The sequence below is a fragment of the Microcebus murinus genome, chromosome 7 (genome assembly GCF_040939455.1).
Source record: "Microcebus murinus isolate Inina chromosome 7, M.murinus_Inina_mat1.0, whole genome shotgun sequence".
Lineage (NCBI taxonomy): Eukaryota > Metazoa > Chordata > Mammalia > Primates > Cheirogaleidae > Microcebus > Microcebus murinus.
In genome coordinates this window covers 97,359,125-97,380,237 of record NC_134110.1, presented here as the reverse complement: position 1 = coordinate 97,380,237, position 21,113 = coordinate 97,359,125, and the positions used below count along the sequence as shown (strand labels likewise).

The 21,113-nt window shown below is 37.4% G+C and overlaps 1 protein-coding gene across 6 annotated transcripts in view; it reads right to left on the bottom strand.

The window, feature by feature from the left end:
• The window catches only part of NSMAF (neutral sphingomyelinase activation associated factor), a 62,313-nt gene that overhangs the window by 8,521 nt on the left and 32,679 nt on the right, over positions 1-21,113 (bottom strand). For 3 of the 6 annotated variants that reach the window (XM_020288796.2, XM_012746583.3, XM_020288795.2), the window contains 14 exons: positions 15,158-15,287; positions 13,415-13,486; positions 11,736-11,844; positions 7,930-8,106; positions 6,784-6,863; positions 6,156-6,246; positions 5,995-6,058; positions 5,107-5,158; positions 4,884-5,004; positions 4,350-4,481; positions 3,528-3,570; positions 3,075-3,238; positions 1,544-1,652; positions 725-783 (listed from right to left, as the gene is read on the bottom strand). In XM_020288796.2, the coding sequence (XP_020144385.2) occupies positions 725-783; positions 1,544-1,652; positions 3,075-3,238; positions 3,528-3,570; positions 4,350-4,481; positions 4,884-5,004; positions 5,107-5,158; positions 5,995-6,058; positions 6,156-6,246; positions 6,784-6,863; positions 7,930-8,106; positions 11,736-11,844; positions 13,415-13,486; positions 15,158-15,287 (1,403 nt within the window). Of the gene's footprint in view, positions 1-724; positions 784-1,543; positions 1,653-3,074; positions 3,239-3,527; positions 3,571-4,349; positions 4,482-4,883; positions 5,005-5,106; positions 5,159-5,994; positions 6,059-6,155; positions 6,247-6,783; positions 6,864-7,929; positions 8,107-11,735; positions 11,845-13,414; positions 13,487-15,157; positions 15,288-21,113 lie in introns of those variants that run through there. The other 3 variants (XM_012746582.3, XM_076005292.1, XM_076005293.1) reach the window with 3 other exon arrangements.

The following is a 21,113-nucleotide window of genomic DNA, read 5'->3' as shown; positions in this document are numbered from 1 at the left end:
ATTACCCTTGTCACCTCTATTTCCCCCAGAGCACCAACACAGTGCTCTGAACATGACAGGGACAAGAGCACTTCAATAAATTATGTATTATGCAGACTACCAGGGAAAGCAGTGGTTGTACGGCAAGAGATGCTTTTTACTTAGATTTTTTTTTAAGATCAAGGTAGTCAAAGTCTAATATTAAAATATAGCCATAAGTCATATCAACTACTCACTACAAAGGTTTTTATTAATATCTCGGTAATGTATTAAGCACATTAACAATACATGAATTAGATTTCAAGCTAAATCCTCTAACAAATATCCTGAAGAAATGTATGTGGAATGACAGAACTGAAAACCCTAACGGCAAGCCTGCATTTCCACTTGCTGACACACACCCCACCTGGCACAGCACTCGCTACTTGTGGCTGAACCCAGCAAGATGTGGCACCCGCTCGTGGTGGAGGGGAAGGGCCTGACCAAGCAAAGACAGGAAAGAGGCTCTTTCTGTCCCATCCGCCTAATTCTAGAAAACCTTATCAGCAAGAGACTGTCTTTCTAGGCATTTCATTATTGCTTCTGGCCAACTGCAGTGAAACTTTACGTAATACAACATAAATAACCTGCTCCAAATTTATTATATGTGGAGGCACAGCATGCAAGTACTGTCCTTGACAAGGAGTCGAGAAACTTGGACACTTCATGATTCTGGTTAAGCCACTTTTCAGGTAAGAAAACAAACCTTGTGATGTCGTAAAGACTGAAGACCCATTACGAGAGACTGCTATTCCGGTAACTGCCCTGTTTAAAAACAAAAGTTTTACAAGTTACTATTCACCATGTGTTAGCACACCCCCTCTGTTTCAAGTCCTTGACTTAATTTTATGAAGTTTCCTTAATTTTTTCCTCACAGCTTATCTGATGGATCTGCCCCAGCACACATCTGCCTGTCGCAGGATGGGCCAGTGCTTTGCAAGCCTTTCTGCCAGGGCATATGAACATCCTTAGTGATGGACAATGGGAACATTCATGCCCCCTCTGGGTCCATCAGCAAGCCCAATTTCTTTAAAGTATAGTTATTACTTTTAAAATGCATGTGAACTTTGCAATGTACTCTCTCTTCCTCTCTCTCTCCCTCTTTCTCTATATCCATGTTTATCATTTTTTTAAAAAGATACATTTCCCTCTACATCATCAGTAAACTCAACACTTGAGGAGGATATATCATGCTTCTCTCATGGAAGACGCAGGGGCTGTGTACCCCACTTTGAGAGACATAACACTGCCTGCAGACCCCATCTCGTACCCTAGAATAACGGATTGCAGAAATGACAGCATGGTGGCCACCACAAATCATTTTGTGCCTAACTTTCCCTTATTAATTCAACCTGGGGTGGCAGACAGATCACTACAGACATTCTGGGAGGATAAAAAACAACAAGGATGACATTGAAGGGAGCTTTTTTCCTCTGACTCAGGTGAAAACAATTCAATCCCATGCCAAGACCCTAACTTTTGAAGAATTATTGCCTGCTTAGAAGCATCACATAGATGTTCTTACTCTTTGTGGATTTTATAGTGTTCATGTAACTGCAGTTTGGTGATGTTATTCCAGGCCATTGTTTTGCTTTCTTCAGTCAGGTCTTCAAAAGACTCTTCACCTGGAGAGACTACATTAAATCATTGCTAAGTCAGCTAAATTCCTAACAGACAACAGCATCAGCTTCACAATATTTTCTGTTAAAATCAAACAACCTAGAAAACAAAACACCCCACCAAAACATAACTGCTTTGAAATGTACTTGTTAGACAGGCACATGTTAGTCAAGGAAAAAAAAAATTATAGAAAAAGATCAAAAAGTATCTTTGAATTCTAGAGTCTTAATATTTTTATCAATGCTTGCAAAGTTTTCACTTGGCTGCTAACTTAAGAATTTCAGGAAATACAAGACTGAGCAATCATTTCCTTGTCAGCGGTTTTTTAGAAAACCTGACAGTTGCCTAAGAATGCTGCCGTTTTGCTTTGGTCTTAAGGTGGAGAAAGCAGAGATGAAATCAATTACTGTAAGTGCTTCTGGACTGAAGTAATCCCTTCACTTCTGCTTTAAGAAGGGCAGGAGCAGTGACCCTCTTAAAAGGATCACATGACAGTGGTTATGGCCTGGTGACTAAGCAGAGCCCAGGCTGAGATGGCATCACAAGGTAATCCTGTGATCTTCATGACTTAACCCTCTGCAGTATTGTTTTGTCAAGAAGTTTGCCAGGCTAACCCGGGTCATGTAACCCCAAGACACTCTTCCTCCACACTGGGGAGCATGCTCAGTTACGTGTGCCTGAGGAGCCTAGGTGTGCTTGCAACAGACAGTAGAATTGGAGATAAAAAGTAGTTTTGCTCCCAAGATTCCATATAGTGTCAAGCTTCTTTTGGGAAGCTGTAGGTTTGAGGTTGTCATATGTGAAATGTAAAACACAGATAACTGGATAAAAGTGAGTGTTCTTTCTTTCCTTTTCAAATACTAGATGCAAGAACTTGATCAAGTTCATTTAGCACCTAGCACCTGCCTGGCACAGTACAGATACTCTGTAAAGGTTTGTCAAATGTTAAATAAGAAAACAGAATCAAAGAAGGCAAGAGTACTTTGAATTCAAGATCTGGATATGAGTATGGAAGAGGAGAACTAGGGACAGAGGAAGTCATTCTGGGGAAAGAGTAGGGCGGACAGTGACTGTTTAGGCAGCCACGGTCAGGACTATAAGCATGACAAGTTGAATAACTAAAAATCAAACACCAGCTTGGAAGACACAGAAAAGAAAGAGAACCAAATAAAAAAAAATACAATCAACTCCTACCCATATTAAATTGCCAAAAAATAAAAGTGATTTGATTTTCCGTAATGTCAACAGCTAAAAACAATCATCACCAACAAAAACAGGCATTTGTACTCAGAGGAACTGCACCAAGATGGTGGAACACAGTCATCTGTAGGCAGCACAACAGTGCATGCTTTATCTCCTCTCCAGAATCTTCAGAAACATCTCAGTCACAGAAGAGAAACAAAAGTGCTCACGTTTATTCCCTTCACAAAACCTACCTGGGGAACAGGCTACAGAAGCATCATAACTGGAAGTCTGGGGCAGACTTTTAAACTTTGAGGTGATCCTTCGAGGATGTGGTGTCACAAACAGCTGCTTTGGTGTCTGCCCAAATTCCAAGATTTGGGTCAGCATGGCGACTTTCTCATCAGGATTTTCGATGCTTTAGGATAGAGCACAAATAATGTCGTTCAAGTTCCCCGCACACTTTTCAAATAATACAGATCAAAAGGAGAGATTAACCCTCAAATAACAACAGCAGCGCTGTGCCAGGACTGTCCAAACCCACGTGGGTCTGTAGAGTATTTCCCGAGGCTCAGTAACATAATGGGGAAAGCCAGACATAATTCCTTTTTGAATTTCCATACCATGACACTGTCAAATAACTGCATTAATAATTTAGATAAAGAGGTATTTTATAACTCAAGTTGAAATTCCTTACTTAAATGTACCTGTTTAAGTCTACACCTCCTTCATAGGTCAGGGGATGAAATACTGAAAGAGAGATATGAAAAACTGTTGAAAGATGTACTATTTAGTTACAACATACATCCAGTTCAGAATCCGAACAATTCAACAACTTAAAATTTGTGTCCAAAGAAAGTGATTGTCACTTTGCAAAACAGACTAATATCCATCCTCTGTAAATATCAACGTTTATTACTATCTGCTGATGAACACGCATCTACTTGGCAGGTGAGAGGACCTGTTACGTCAGTGCATTTCTCAGCTGGCATCATTTCCCCCTTGAAGGAAGCATGAGCCACAGTGCTAGTTTGACTCCACACTGCCACGTGAGAAACCAGGTCTGATCTCCAGCTCTTGTTCCTGGGGGTTATCAACCCTGAGCAACGTGGAGGCAGAGAAGCACTGGAACTGCAGAGGACGCTCACTGCTGCTGCTTTTTTTCTGTTCAGTGAAAAAGAAACCCTGGTGCCTTTCATAAGAATTAAGGCCACAGTTCTATCAAATTTCGATTTAGTTTTAACTGCAATGATTAAATGGGAGGGAAAGTATATGCTAAAACTGGAAGACTCTAGAAAAAGACCTCTTGGGACCCTGGTGAAGTAAGTGTTGTTGGGCAAAAGTCCTTCCTCTTCCTCCTCACTCAGCAGCTAATCCAGGGTCATGGAGCCAGTGGCACTGTTTTCTGATATAAGATGCTTCTGCTGAAGAAATGAGCTTAATTGCTCTGGCCTCGTTTTTTTTTTATTATTATTATTTGCTTTCATTTTCACCCAACGCTAAATAAAATTTCAATGACTGTAACATACCGTTGTGGGCTCCGACGGCTTCACTCCCTTTTTGCTTGTAGCCAAATATTAGATCAATCCACTCGTGGAGGTGCTCTGACACGTAGCTGCTTTCCAACGCGCCTTTGCTCTTCTGGAGAAAGTCCTCGGGACCTACCAGATTAGACTCAGTCAAGAAATCACAGAGTCTCCGTCGCATTTGCTCCCATGGTATGTTGTCTTCTATCCATGGGTACATAATGCTTCTAGGACAGGCTAGAGATAGATGTGTCTTAATGAAGTTTTTTTCCTCCATCATACGAAATGTAAGTTTTTTGGGGAAAAAAGTGGCAAAAATAATTTTCACAGCATTTAGGTCTCTCAAGGACATATTAATGTTTTTACACCATAGATTCAAAGAACACTGCTGATTTGGAATAGGACTGATAACACCTTATTTACACAGAAAATTATATTGTTGTTTTTAAAAAAATCTAAGCAATAAAATAATGAAACTGAAGTTGTACTCCTCGGTAAAGACTGTCTATAACACGCCACCTCTAAGCTGGTACTCACTTGAGGCCCACGGGGGGAGTTCTACATCATCAACCATCTGTCCACCTTGTCTCTTTCCCAGATCCAACTTCAGACTGTTGACTAAAAAGCTGACATCATCACCATAGAATTCTGGAATCAGCTGACAGTTTCAGGGAGAAACAAAAAAGAACAGCAACAACCATTTTTTTAAGCAGTTAGATACCACAAGCCCAGTGAATCATAAGCTTTATTAACTGCTTACCTCTTTAAAATCTGTTGCACCATCCAAGCAGTTTTTCCAAGTTTCTGCAATACTAAATATGACAAAAAAAAAATCACCTGATTTTAAATCTAAACCAAGGAAACAGCAACAGCAGCACTTCCTGTGCAATTGTGTCACTCATAGCTCTCAACATGCATGTGAGTATCCCCTTAATGAAAGAGAAAATTGGGGCCCAGAGAGTTTAGTTAACTTCTCCGGGGTCACAAAGACGTGAGCAGAGAGTCCACAGCTATTTCAACAGCTCATTTCAAAAGGAATTATAGACAGGTATACGTATAGCTCAGAAAGATTGGCAAAACACAGGCCAAAAGATTAACAACAATTATCTCAACATGGTGAGATAACAAAGTGAACTCATTTTCCTTCTTCATATTTTCTTTCCTTTTTTTTTGGTAAGAAGATATTACCTTCATGATTAAAAAAAAGCCATTTAAACATACACAGGGAGTTATATTCAATTCATAGCAGAATTATTAAGAATAATAAAATGTTGGAAACAATTTTAATGCCGGACAATAGAGAAAAACAGTTAAATAAATTATGGCATATGTTAGAATGTGATATAACAATTTAAAACATCACTGTTTTGAAGAGTATCTAATAATATGGAAAAATTTCAAGATCTAATATGAGTCTACAAAAGGCAAGACAAAACACTATTTAAAATATGTCTTCACATTTATACACAGACACATTCATACATATATATGTCAAGGAAGAGCCTGAAAGGAATAGATATAACCATTAGTGATTTTTTACCTTTTTTTACATTTTTGTTTAAATCTAGTGATTTGAAACAAACATACACATCAGAAATGTAAAAATCAGAAAGAATTAAAAATGACAAGTGAGGCATTTATATCAAACCTGTTGAACATTCTATCTGCATTATCGAATCTTCCGTTCTGCAGGCACAGCATGTACTCTGGTGCTAGCGTGGAAAAAGTCAGAGTTAAGTCGAATCATAGAATCATTTAAGAATCCAAGTGAAATAAAATGTAATTGAAGGCAAGGATAAAGAATCTTACCAATCCTAACAAGGTAAAAGAGCACGTAACCAGGGGAAGAGTAGTGACTTCCATACATGAACTTCGGCTCAGGCATTTCCTGGTAGCGAGTCTGCGATGAAAGGGACACACGGTGCTAAGTGCTGGCTAGGAAATAATAACTGACTCAAGCAGTAAAAGCCTAAAAGAAATCATGGCATGGACACACCATATTCCTTAATCTGTCTTAGATAAGAAAAGGAGAAGATAAGAGGGAGAGAAAATCTGTGACTAAACAGCATTTCTGAGACAAGGATTTTGGTTTTCTCAACTTAGTGGTAACATGTTGGGGCCAAATTAAAAAACTGATTTTATGCATCTCCTGTGCAATTTATTAATATTAATACCACATGGTACCTTCATGAAAATAATTCAATGAACTCATAAACAAGTCTCCCTCCTAAGTCCTGAACAAAAAAATGCAAATGGGGAGCAGATAAATTGATGGTGGAGGGAAAAATAAGAAAAAAAAACAAAACATTATTTAGGGTCACCAAGTCACTACCATGCATCTCTCCTAAAGCTCAGAGAAGTGAGTTTCACTGCTATAAAAACACAGAGTACGGCTCAGGATGTTGCTCAGAAACCAAAGCCCTCTGAGTCCGCTCACCAGCAGTCTCTCCAGCCGTTCCGTATTTAGGGCTCCCACGGGCTTACTAAGATCCCGGAAGGTTTCTGGATTTGACAAATCTGAAAACATAAACAAATAAGTACCATTATCCTCCTGAACTGATTCAAATGCACACTTTTATTTCTGCAAAATAAATAATTTTGGAAAAATTGAGACAGACCCACAAGAATGTTCCCATTGGTTATTTATACAGCTATAGAGGAAAGGATCTGTAATATGACAATGCCCTGAATATTGATTTTTTAAAAAAGAACTCCTGATTTTAAAAAACTATATTCCAAGTAAAATAATAAAAAATTTAAAAAGCCATTTTTCTTCTACCAAGATTTACTTTCTAAGTTTGAATTACAGTAAATATTATTATTCTGTGATATTAGCATAATTTGAGAACTGGGATCTGAATATTGTTAAAGAAATAAATTCTCCTATTTCTAGAAAATCTGTTATCTCTTTCAAGTACAGGGTTCAATTTAGTGAATTCTGAAAAGGCACTAATTGCTCAAAGTATATTATTTAAAAATATTACAAAATAAAATTATAATACAGTCACATTTTTTATTAGAGTCATTTGAGGGGGTGAGAAAGAAGTATATACCACAAAATTAAAATGGTTATACCTCAGTAATACAATTATAGATGATTTTTATTTCCTTCTTTGGTTATTTCAGTACTTCCCAAATGTTCTGTAATGAATAGATTTTCTTTTGGTAATCACAGTTTTTAATGTGAATTTTAAAATAATATCATAAATTGATTAATAATTTTCAAAGTGAGAAACATAAATATTTCAAAAAATGGTACTTACTGTGTAATAATGATGATAATTATTACCAATGATAATAGTAATGATAACAATGGGTTAAAATTATGCCCATTTTTCTGTGTGTGTCCTCCAAGAAGTATGGTGGAGAAAACATATATAAAACATTTATATAATTTATATAACATTTACGCAGTATCTTGGAATGGAAATTGACAATCCTTAGCAATAAGATTGAAAAAAGTTCTAATTTGTTCACATACCACATCACAGTTCTAAAATAAGATTTACTCTCTCTCCTTTAAAGACAACAAAGGTGACCACCCCAAACTCAGCTTTGTCAGAATTCCACGCGTGGCATTTACCTAATTCTGCGCTGGAATAGTCATTGATTATCCAGGGAAACACAGGGTACTGGGAGAGGTCGTTGCAGCTGCGGTCCGCCAGGTTGTTGAGGTGCAGCAGGTACTGGTAGTTGGAAAGGTGGCCTCGCTGCCACTGCAGCATGTAGCTCTCGGCCGTGTGCTCCGCCACGTGGTGCTCTGGAGGAAGAAGCCCAGGGTCTGTCCTTTAACTTCATGAATGGTTGGCTAATTTTAACGTAGCACGTAAAAGCTAGATGCTTAACATGTAGACCCTCTGGTGCATTTTTGAAAAATGCATTTTAAGAAAAAGAAAAACAGGCTGTTGGTTTGTTTTCACAAAGTATTTGTTCAGTTCATATGACCATCTGTAAGATCGAGGAGGGGAAATTATTAAATATCTTGAACTACTATCCTACCCCGCAAAATATGACATAATCTTAAGAAATATAAAAGTATGGAGCAAATATGTTTTACGTGGTAATATATAATATTTATACAATAAATAACAAAGAATCCTTCCAAATGTGCTGAGTTTTAATGCATTTTAAAAACCACGGGCTGGGCACGATGGCTTACAGTTGTAATCCTAGCACTCTGGGAGGCCGAGGAGGGAGGATTGCTCGAGGTCAGGAGTTCGAAACCAGCCTGAGCAAGAGTGAGACCCATCTCTACTAAAAATAGAAACAAATTAATTGCCTAACTAAAAATATATAGAAAAAATTAGCCAGGCATGGTGGCGCATGCCTGTAGTCCCAGCTACTCGGGAGGCTGAGGCAGGAGGATTGCTTGAGCCCAGGAGTTTGAGGTTGCTGTGAGCTAGGCCGATAGCCACGGCGCTCTAGGCAACTCAGGGCAACAAAGTGAGACTCTATCTAAAAAAAAAAAAATGGCCAGCCCATTTCTTCAATTTTTTATACAATCAAAATTAAAAATCTTTCTTTTAGATCTGGAAGAGATGTAGTACTGCTAATTTGTCAATGACTACATATTACTTATGCATGTAAGGACTACAGAAAAGAAAAAGAAACCATGAAAGAAGAAAGAAAGTATCTGGGAGGGGGCCCAATTCTCAAATGGAAGAACTACAGAGCCTCCCCATCCCCGTAATAAATGGGATGACAAGTAACATGCATCAGTGAGAATTTTCCCTTCAGAGAATGTAAAATGAATCAACTGTCCTGCAAGTGGGTTTTCCATTTTGTTCTGAAAATTCTACTTTTAACGTTTTCCTGGATGTATCAAGCAACTTAACTAATGTTGATTCAATATTTATTCTTTTTTACTTTTGCCAAGTGTCTTCCCTAATCAGCTACTAGGAAAGGGCTTCGAAAATGAAAACACTTTCCCCCCTCATTTTCTGCCTTCAAATTTTTCAGAAAAATCCTAGGAATAATCTTAAGAACAAGCCCAGTGAGAACTAACAGCTTCATAGAAGATGGATATTTTAGATCATGGCAAGGCTTTTGACTTGAGATTTTAGGACTCCCCACAAAAGTTGAATTTTTCATTTTAATTGTGTTATAGTTAGAAAAAAATTTAAAAAAAATTTTTTTTGAGACAGAGTCTTACTCTGTTGCCTGGGCTACAGTGCTGTGGTGTCAGCCTAGGCTTCAAACTTCTAGGCTCAAGCGATTCTTCTGCCTCAGCCTCCCAACCATGCCTGGCTAATTTATATATATATATATATATATATATATATATATATATATATATATATACACACATAACCATATATATATATATATATATATATATATATATATATGGTTTTTTTGTTTTTTTTAGTTGGCCAATTGATTTCTTTCTATTTTTTTAGTAGAGACAGGGTCTTGCTCTTGCTCAGGCTGGTTTCCAACTCCAGTCCTTGAGCGATCCTCCCACCTCGGCCTCCCAGAGTGCTAGGATTACTGGTGTGAGCCACCGCGCCCAGTCAAATTTTTTTTATTAAATCAGGATATGGCATAAAGTAAACTTGTACCAAACTATACTTATGCATTAAGTTAACCTGAATAGCTTAATGTGTGAAGAAAAAAAGATATTATTAATAACAATAAACCTACTATAAAATAAAATATATTCCTTATTGAAAGCAAACTATTCTTCCTTGAGGGAAACTTTCATTTCTAAGGGAAGATACACTTCACTGTATATCTCATAAATGGTTTCACAGTATATTAAAATAGCAAACAAAATTAAGATGGTATTAATAAAATCCCAACATCTACTTTTAAGAATCATTCTATTCTAGTCATCTGACAACTCTGTAAGTAAGAATAATTTAGTCATACAACTTAATAAAAAGTTTATGCTTGAAAAGAAAAATACAGGTGTTCTCTCTGTTAGAGGTGGGAAAATCCACATTTTCCATGAAACACTGAGGAAATAGCATAAATTAAAATCAAATTCCATTTCAAGGGTATTATATTAAACATAGAAGTTTCATGTGTTCCTTTTTTGGCTTTGTGATTGAGACCACAATCAATGACCTCAAACATATGACTGGGTAACTCAATGTTTCACATCAAGAAACTGAGTCTTGGTTTTCATAAACTATTATATTAATAAGACATAATCGGAAATAAAAATATTTGGGTAGATTCTCCATAATCCATTCAATTTCGAGGACATCAAAGTATAAAAAACATGTAAATATATTTATCAAGAGTTTTTAAAATATACATTTAGAATGAACTATTACCAAAATGAATTTATATTTCCAATGGTTTTAAAAATATTTTGGCAATTATAGATACTTGTTGGGGAAATATGATTGATGAATTAATGAGATGTGGCTCATTAGATCATTATTTTATTGTATAACCCTGTATTACTATACTAAAGACAGAAACAGGAGTTTGCAGGGTCCTGCCCTGAAGGAATGTGTGGACTCAGTGGTTCACTTATTAGAGGCTGCTATCATGGGAGAGCTCTCAAATCTCCGGTGGGAATGTTTTCCAGGAAGGCTTCCCGGTATCTCAAAATCTGTGAGCTTCCCCGTGTCTTTAAAGACAAGACAAGGCAAATATGGCCTACAGGATAGGAGCAGGAGACAATGAGTGCACTTTGCCAAGAGAAGTGCCCCGGTGGTTATAAACAACCTGTTTTATAGAGATGGGCTTCCTGCTCTCTCCTGTCTGTCTACCTTTCAGTCCACCGTAACTAATCAAAGAAAGAGAGAGTCATTATACCTCTTTTGTTTTACCTCTGTTAACTGACAACTACGTCTTAGAACTTAGAAACTAGCCCCTAAAAGATTTTGTACCTGTTTGTTCACCTAGATAGAATAGGAGCCCCTTAAGAGGACTTTTGACCCTAACCCACTACCTGTATCCCCTAGCAACTGCATTCCCTGATATGCAAATATGTTACCCTGACAACTAGTAATTGATGTTTGTGATTATAAAAACCTCTATGAATCTAACCATATTGCTGGCGTTTATGGAGATACACCAGTCTCCTAGGTACTCCCCGCTGTGTTATATCTGATCTTTATATATATATAAAACTATAAACTATACCTTAGTCTCTGTGTATTCTTTTATTTCTCTCTGCTGCCTATCAATTTCCTTATCCTCTGTGGCAACCCCTATCTTAGGGACTTGGCTCTGTGGGGAGAAGTAGCCAATCTCCTTGCGGGCCTGCCTCCAATACTCTCCACTGCAGATACTGATGAGAAGAAATAAGCAGAACCTTGCTTGGAGAGGCAATTCTAGATATAGCATTTTTCTTCTCTTATTTCCTATCCAGTTCCTTAGGAGTTGAACTAATTTCATATGAATAGATATAATAAAGGGTGAGCACCAAACCTAGATACGTGGCAATATAAAAATAGAGGTCATCTCTATCTTGAGGTTCATAGAACTTTAGGTAAATGTCGGAACACAGATCATCTTCTGTGCAAAATACTTCCAAGCCCTGTAAATTCAGAAAGAAAAAAAAAAAATGAAACAAATTCATCTTGCAATCCCAATAAGTATATAATTATAAGAGCTTTTCAATTAAACACATATATTTTTAAATTTTTAGATCTAGTATGCATATTTTCCAACTATAAATCTGATTCAGTGAGAGACATATAGAGATGTATCTGTATCTGTGTATATATATATATGTTGTGTTTATAAGCCTTCTGAGAATAAGACAAGTATCTCAGCTAAATTTTATAAAATCTTCTTTGCTGTTGAATATTTTTATTGATAATAGCTTTTGTGAATTTATTATTTTGAATATAAAAGTTATCTGATCCAGGTCTTCACATCTCTTCTTCAAACACAAGTGTTTAGCTTTCTTTTAAAAATTAAATAATTATGTGCACCTAACAATCTGATAATGGAATAATCTATTCAATTAACATAATTATTTTTAAGAAAACTGTGAGCTTTGTGAGTATTTTGCTGGTAAGGCTGGGATGGCACAGGAATAGGCACAAAAAGGATGGAAGCCTAGCGTTGTCCTTGGTTCAAATACAAGCTGTCACCACCTCCTAGGTAGGGAATTTAAGAAGTTAACTCCTGGAGTTGCAATTTCTTTATCTGTAAAATACAGTATCATCTACTTCACAAGGACTGTGATGGCAAGTAAATAAAATACTATATATAAACGGCCTGGTACACAGAAGGCACTTTATAAATGTTAATTTCTTCTCTTTTTCTCACTGTCCCTCCATACCTAAACAAGGAGATTTTTCTCATGTTTCCCTGAGCCTCTATTAGCACTAGAAATGGAGAAGTTAATTTTTAAGTAAAACAGGCAGCAAAAGTTAAGTTTCACAAATTAAAAACACAAAAATAAGGTGGTTAAAATTCCACAGTGCTTCTGTAATGCCACCAAGTTATTGGTTAATTTTCAAAGGAGAAAAATGAATTTATATTGATGCCAAATTAAAACACCTTGCCATCACAGCTGTAGGGACTAGTTAATAAAGTAAGTATGTAAGACAAACATACATATGGAGATAGGCTTATTCAGGGGAATGGTGGGAACAACTGCCCATATGATGTAAATGGTTATTTTGTCCATTTCCCTCTCTCACCAAGCCCAAAGGGTGAATTAATGCAAGTTAACTATGAATGCACTGTAGTTCCACTGAAGAACCAAATTGGTAATGTCTCCCGATTTTTACTTTGTGACGTAGCTGCTGTGAATGGTGGTGGCAGTAACACACTGGATGGATCTGCATACATTATTCTGGCCTAAGCCCAGAAACTCCAAGAACACAGGAGTGAGAAACTCAAGGGCACATTAGCCCTCTTGTTCTTAGAGCCAAAAAACATTTTTTGCAACAGAACCTGTTGTTTACAGAAAGGACTTATCAATTTCTAGCTTCTCCAAAAGCAAGAGCAGCAAATCAGAGACCACTTGCTTACAATACAACATGACTTGCACTTTTCAGCCATGCCCTACGTGTTTGTAAGACAATAAACCACTGGCTAAACGGAAGGTATGACAATCACGCACCGAGAACTGGAATTCCACTGGCACTCACCAAGGGCATGAGGCCATGCCTCCTCTTATAAATGCGGCGGACATCCTGGAGTGTTATCTGGACCACAGGTTTCTTTAAAAGTAGAAAGACAATCTCAAACATCAATATACCGACACAGAAGTTATTCTTTAGTATCAGAAAGGAAGAAAAAAAATGATCAAATCTTGCCTTCCTGATGAACAATTGGACAGGTCTCCCCACCTCCACTTGGCACCCCTAAAATGATAATGCAATCATCTCTGTCTTTCAGGTTATTATAAGATTCTGTAGTGATAAAGAGTTTTAAAGGACTGGTGTAGATAACCTCTCAGGAATTTTCCTCTATTTTTTTAGCCCAATGGTTTGTTTAGTACTGATATACATCTATTTTTTAGAATCCTGTCTTTAATTTCCTTAAAAAGGACAGTGTATCAAGGCTCACGAGACATACAGCAAGGCCTCTAAACTTTTTCTTTCTTAATGAAGAAGAAATTTTTCTTGCTTCTCTAGAGTTTTACAATACTCGTCAGACAGGAATCAGGATAAACAAGGCACTGAGGCTGGTAAAGGCAATGCTGCCACAGTCCTGCTCCCGTGGGATGAAGGGAGCCAGAGCCTACAGAGGCAGCCTGTGCAATAGTGCAAACGGCCCTGAAGACTCCAAGTCAGGTCTTGGGCACTGCTCGTCAAGGATCCTGGCCCAGAGATTGGGAAGAGGTAAGTTCTCTCCTATAGATCCTGAAGCTATGGCACATAGATACTTTTCTAAAAGTTTCTGACCCAAGCAACAGTAACAGTAGGAGCCAAGCCAATTTATCACACTACTTGAGAATTCCAGGAATTCACAGTGTCCACTGGAAAACTTGGCAAGTGTGCCCTACCACCTAGTGGACACAGTCATTATAGCATCATCTGTCACTCAAAGACAGTAGATGTTTTAGTGCCATGTAATGACCAGCCTGGAGAATTCCCAGGGTGCAGCTTTCTCTGGCAGAAAACACTCCCTAAGCGGCCCTGCCAAATGGCCCAACCGCACTACCAGAATGGATTAGGATGTCTATTCTTTTAATGAATGCTAAAAAGGGGCCAGATCTAGATAAGCAACACATCTTTACACGTTTTAGTCTAGAAAGCTAAGTTTATCTTTACTCTCTGGCCTAGTAAGTCTACTGTCATTGTGGAAAAGAAGATTGTTTCCAAGGTCCGTAGTGGGAGCCCCGTGACCGCCAGACTGCAGCATGGCTGCTCACACCTCTGCGCTAGCTGGGAGAGGACCAGTTCATAGTGCTTCTGCAGGAAAAATTTAGATCTGAAGATTTTGTTTATAATTAAGGAAAAACAAGAAATACCAACTTGTATGTACATATAAGCAAATACACAGAAAATATCTGTTTCTTGTCAATCACAGTACATTTCACTGGTCTCTTTCAGATGTGCTTCCTAGTGGAAAGGTCTCAATCTCTATTGATCCTTTACTATAATATACCTGGGAGGGGGGCTAGGTTTCTTTCCACAACACTGGGAGCAAGCACCCCACAAATGACTGCAAACTGAAGGAGGAACTCAAACTTGGTGACTGCAGCAGGATGACACCAGGAGTCGGCAAATACACAGATGCTGGTAGGGCGGGCAGGGGCGGGCAGGGGTGGGGCAAGTGATGTTGATCCTCATCAAAATGCGAGGCTACTGGGATTGTGAAGCCAAGCTCTGAAAAGAGCGCTTAGGATGGAGGTGGCTCTCCACCTGACCCCCTAGTCTACGCACCGGGTACCCGTTGAGAGGTTGAAAATACAGGTTCGTGTCCGTGATGCACACGTGTCCAGGATTTGTCACCAGAGGCGTCACCATTTCTGCTTTGCATTCCATGTGCAATTTTTCTGAAACATTTTGGAATCTGAAAATGTTTTTTTCAGCAAAAGTAAGAAAAATCAGAAACTGATCTACTTTCTAGGTTTACCTAAGGGAGCTACAGTGTGACTTTGCATGATATTGGTCTAAATACCATATTTAATATCAGAAAAATAATAATATAAATCGGTTGCTTAGATAAAACTGACATTCTTTTAAATGGCATAATGAAAACTCAGGTTTTTTAAAAAACTAGATGAGATTATGTATCGAAGAAGCAAAAGTAGATAAATGAATAATATCAAATAATCCTTTAGCTGAACTCTTATTCCTCCCAAAATAAATCAGCCTTGAAACTATCCTTACATAAACATAATTTTCTATATTTGTGTCATTAAGACCTATTTTTATAGACCTATAAACCATTTTGGCAAAGGTGGCATTTAATTCACTCCACACTCTATAAGGCTATGACTACATAATTACACTTACTTGAATGTCAGTCCAAAAGTACATTCTTCTGTGGATTTACTGCAGTAAAAGCAAAAATAATCTACCCACTACCTACTCCTAAAATATTTAATCAAAAAACCCATTCTCTTTCTGCTTTACTAATTTAAAAAAAATCAGGATAAAACAAATCATCCAAATTTTAAGGCAATTACTTAGTTACATAATTAAGTTAAAAAAATCTCTTTATAAGTAACAGGACAAAAATGTACAGTGCAGACTTCCACATCAAGTCAGGATGAGAAAGCTGTAGGCGACCTTCGTAGCTCTCACCCTAATAACCAAAACCAGCTGAATAAGCTGAACTATCTTCATCATGGTTTCTTCAAACCCACTGGAAAGCCGAGGATGCAGAGAAACCCTAATGAACATAATTGCAAAAAGGAAAGAAGAGACCAACAACCGTGGGGGTAAGGGCACAGGATGTGAGAGCTTCAGAGAAGCAGAAACCCAGAGTCAGGACTGGAGAGTAACGAAAGCTCCCCAGAGATGCAAACGTGCTGATGATGCAGGTGGAACGCAAGACACTCCTAGGGTTCAGAAAGCTGGTGGCTGAGCTATAAAGCACAAAGATTATCTCCAGAATCCTTCAAGTGCTCAGATCCCAAGTCGCATGGAAGAGAAAGTCCTGAGCACTCTCTCAACAGAGCTGCAGGCAGTGTGGTCTTCAATTTAACCACTGCTGCAACAAAGTCTTAATCCAGCCCAATCACAGATTCAACTAACACAGCCCCCCAAGTACAAGCAACCTCACAGAATAAGGGTGGGCATGACTACTTCTGGAGGTAAGTGTTATTTAGTTCAGTGTCCATACCTCCTTTTTAAGCAAACTTTCAGCATACAGTAAGAAATTACAATACATACACAGAAGCAAGAAAATATGACCCATGCCCAAGAAAGCAAAGACAATAGAAGGTGACCCAGATGTTAGATCCATCAGGAGACTGTAAGAGAAATATAACAAATACACTCAAGGATCTAGAACAAAAGATGGACAACACAGGTGAAGAGACAGAGAACTTCAGCAGAGAAACAGAAACTATAACATGAAAAGGAACCAAAAAGAAATATACAAATAAAAATGTGGTATCAGAAATAAAGAATTAATTAAATAATCTTAAGAACAGACTGTACATAGTAGAAGAAAGGCCCAGCAAAGCTGAAAATAGGTCAATAAAAAATGTCCTAATTAAAAGAAAAGGAGAAAAAAAGTAAAAAAAAAAAAAAACAGGACAATGTACCTGAGATCTGAGGGAACACATAAAAAGTACTAACATAAGTATTACTTGAGTTATAAAAGAAAAGACAGAAAATAGGACAGAAGAAATACTGAAGAGGGCTTGGCTGAGACCTGATGGGAGACATTAGCTCACAGATTCCTGTTATTCTGAAACTCCGAGTAACATATTAAAAAACACGTATTTGGTATCTGATCCCAATTCCTAGCACAGAGCTCCTAAAACCCTTATAATTTCCTAAGCAATCAGGGTGCTAGGCACAATATTTGGTCTTTGGTCCCAGTTCCAAAACAGAGCTCCTAAACCCTTGGAATTTCCTGGGTGACAGGAGCATCCTTTGTTCTAATGAGGAGACTCCTAATGGGCTCCTGGATGGGGTTAGAGGCTTGGCACTTTTACCCCCTGCCCCATCTTCAGGAAAGGGGAGAGAGGCTGGAGACCAACTTAATAATGTATTATGCCCACGTGATGAAACCTCCATAAAAATCCATCAACTATGAGGTTTGGACAGCTTGCAGGCTGCAGACAGGCAAACTCCAATTTCATGGAGACAGAAGCTCCTGTGCTTGGGACCCTTTCTGGCCTCACACTATGTATCTCTTCATCTGGCTCTTCATCTGTAGCCTTTATCACATCCCATATTAACATAATAAACTGGTAAACATAAGTAAGTGTGTCCCTGAGTTCTGTGAGCTATCCTAGCAAATGATCAAACCCAAAGAGGGAGTGGTGGGAACCTCTGATTAAAATAGCCAGTTGGTCGGAAGCACAGTTGACAACCTGAGTTTCTGACTGGCATCTGAGTTGGGGTGTCTTGTGGAACTGAGCTCTTAATCTGTGAGTCTGTGCTAACTTTAGGCAGATAGTGTCAGAATTGATTTCATCTATATAAGAGAATACCCAACTGGTGTCAGAGAATTGTTTGGTGTGGGAGAAAATCCCACACATCTGGTCACTGCTGTGTTGGGCATAGAAGAAAAAAAATGGTTTACTTTTTCCTATCATACATTCTCAAACCCTTAAGCAAGATAAGCACAAAGAAAACCACACCTTACACATAGTTAACAATACAAATCATGTGACTTTTCATCAAACAATGGAATGAAAATCGTTAAAATGGTGAAAACATCTGTCAACTTGGAATTCTATATCCAAAAATACCCTGCAAAAATGAAGGTGAAATAAAGATCTTTTTAGACAGACATAGCTGAGAGAATTAATCTCTAACAGATCTGCATTACAAAAAATGGTACAGAGAGTTTTTCAAAGAGATGAAATGATACCAGATGAAACACTAGATCTACAGAAAGGAAAGAAAAGGACCACACTAGAAAATATAAACATTTAAACATCAGAATAATTAGAAAATAATCATTTTTTAGTATTTTTAATTTATATACAAACAAATATGTATGTATCTAAATTCTTTAAAAAGCTTTTGACTTTTTAAAAGCACAAATAAGAATGCTGTGTTGTGAGTTTTACAGCATGTGTAGAAATTAAATATAAGACAAGATCACAATGGATGGGAGAGATAAATGGAAATGCACTGGACTATGGTTCTTACTGTATTGCTGTAGTGTAAAATATTATAATATTTGAAGGTACATTGATACAAGGTGTGTGTTGTAATCTCAGATTGACCACTAGGAATAATACAAAAGGGTACTGCTAAAAAGTCAATGGAGTGATAAAATGAAGTACAAAAAAAAATACTAGATTTACCCAAATGAAGGTAGGAAAAGAGGAACAAAGAACAAACAAGCTGCTAAGGAACAAATGCAGTCACGTACCGCATAATGGCACTTAGGTCAATGACACTGCATGTACTACAGTGGTCCCATAAGATCATAACATTGTATTTTTACTGTACCTTTTCAATGTTTAGATATATGAACACTTACCATCATGTTACAATTGCCTAGAATATTCAGTACAGTTGAGTATCCCTTTTCCAAAATGCTTAGGATCAGAAGTTTTTTGGATTTTGGATTTTTTTCTTCAAATTTTATATTTTCATTATACTAGTTGAGTATCCCTAATCCAAAAATCCAAAATCCAAAATGAGCATTTTCTTTGAATGTCATGTCAGTGCTCAAAAAGTTTCACTTTAGAGTTTCATTTTAGAGCATTTTTAGATTTCAGATTTTCCAAATAGGGATATCTAACTTGTACAGTAACATGTTGTACAGGCTTGTAGCCTAGGAGCAATAGGCTATATGGTATATACCTATAAACTCTATGATGCTTCACATGATGAAATTGCCTAACAATGCATATCTCACAACATAGCCTCATCATTAAGTGATGCATGACCATACAAAGATAGTGGGCTTAAACCCAACTATATCTATAAAATTATATAAATACAGATTATCTAAACATTCCAATTAAAAGGTAGAGATTGTCAGAATGCATAAAAAGCAAGACTTGCCAGGAGCAGTGGCTCACACCTGTAATTCCAAAACTTTGGGAGGCCGAGGCAGGAGGATTGCTTGAGGCCAGGAGTTCGAGACCAGCCTGAACAACACAGCGAGACCCCATCTCTACAAAAAGTTTTTAAAAATTAGTCAGGCATGGTGGCAGTGCCTGTAATCCCAGCCACTTAAGAGGCTGAGGCAGGAGGATCACTTGAGCCCAGCAGTTCAAGGCTGGAGTGAGCTGTGATTGTGCCACTGCACTCCACCCTGGGTAACAGAGGGAGGGAGACTCCCATCTTAAAAAAAAAAAAAAAAAGCAAAACTCAAATATATATTTAAAATACGTGTTTTTGGAAACAGAATAAAGACACAGGTTAAAAGTAAGAGGATAGAAAAAGATACACCATGCCATCACAAGACATAAGAAAACTGGCATGGCTACATTAAAGGAAGACAAAATAGACATCAAGACCAAGAGTATTATAGATAAAGCAGGATACTTCATAATGATGAAAGGATATATTCATTAAGAAGATATTACACATCTTAATTTATGTGAACCTAACAACAGAGCTTCACAACACAATGCATAAAGTGACAGAAATAAGAATCATTGTCATAATGGTGATTCCACAACCATCACTCAAAGTCTTAATATCCTTCTCTCAGTACCTCACAGGATAAGTCAACAACAACAACAAAAAAATCAATAAAGTATATATGCTCTAAGCAACCGTCCACCAATTGGACCCAGCTGACATTTATGGAACACTATATTCAACCACCAGAGAGCGCACATTCCTTTCAAGGGCTTACAAGATGTTCACCAAGATAGAACATATGCTGGGCCCATAAAACAAATCTCGATAAATATCAAAAGACTGAAATCATATAGAATATATTATCTCATCAGATAATGTTAAATTAGACATCAACAATAATAAGATATCTACAAAATCCCCAAATATGTGGAAGTTAAGCAACATACTTCTAAATGACCTATGGAGCAAAGAAGAAGTAACAAAGAAAATTATGAAGTATTTTTACATGAATAATAGATAACGAAACATGACATATCAAAATTTGTGGGATGCTGCTAAAGTAGTGCTTAGGGGGAAATTTTTAAGTTTAAATGCTTCTATTACAAAAGAAGGTATAATATTGGCGATCTAGGCTTTGTTCAATATTGAAACAGAGTTACTGTGTATGCAGAAGATTGCCTATCACACAGCATGTAATGCAGTTAAAGGCATCAGAGAATGCCAAGTTTTTCAGAGCACATCATAGAATTTTCAAAGTTAGGAGAAAGAGGTGAGAATAACCAATTTTGTGAAGGTCTATCACTCAAGCTCAGAACATCAGATAAAAGCTTCTATCTGTATTTCAAGAAAAGCAGTTTAAAGTCCAGTGATATGTAATTCACTTAAAAATCCTATAATCAAAGTATAATCAAAGAAGAAAGGTAGACAAAATTTCAGATGCTTTGATGTGCTTTTAAATTATATTACCAATCCCAAAATTGCTACATCCATCAAGAACAATGGGCATGGGTAACGAAAATCAGAATATCGTTATGATCCAAAGTGACTCACAATTATTTTTATACTTTGTAAAAGAAGCAAGAGTCAAATTTTGATGGTCATATTGATATTCGAAAAGAAAGTGGTATGTAATGATATGAATAAATACAAACTATTATAGGTT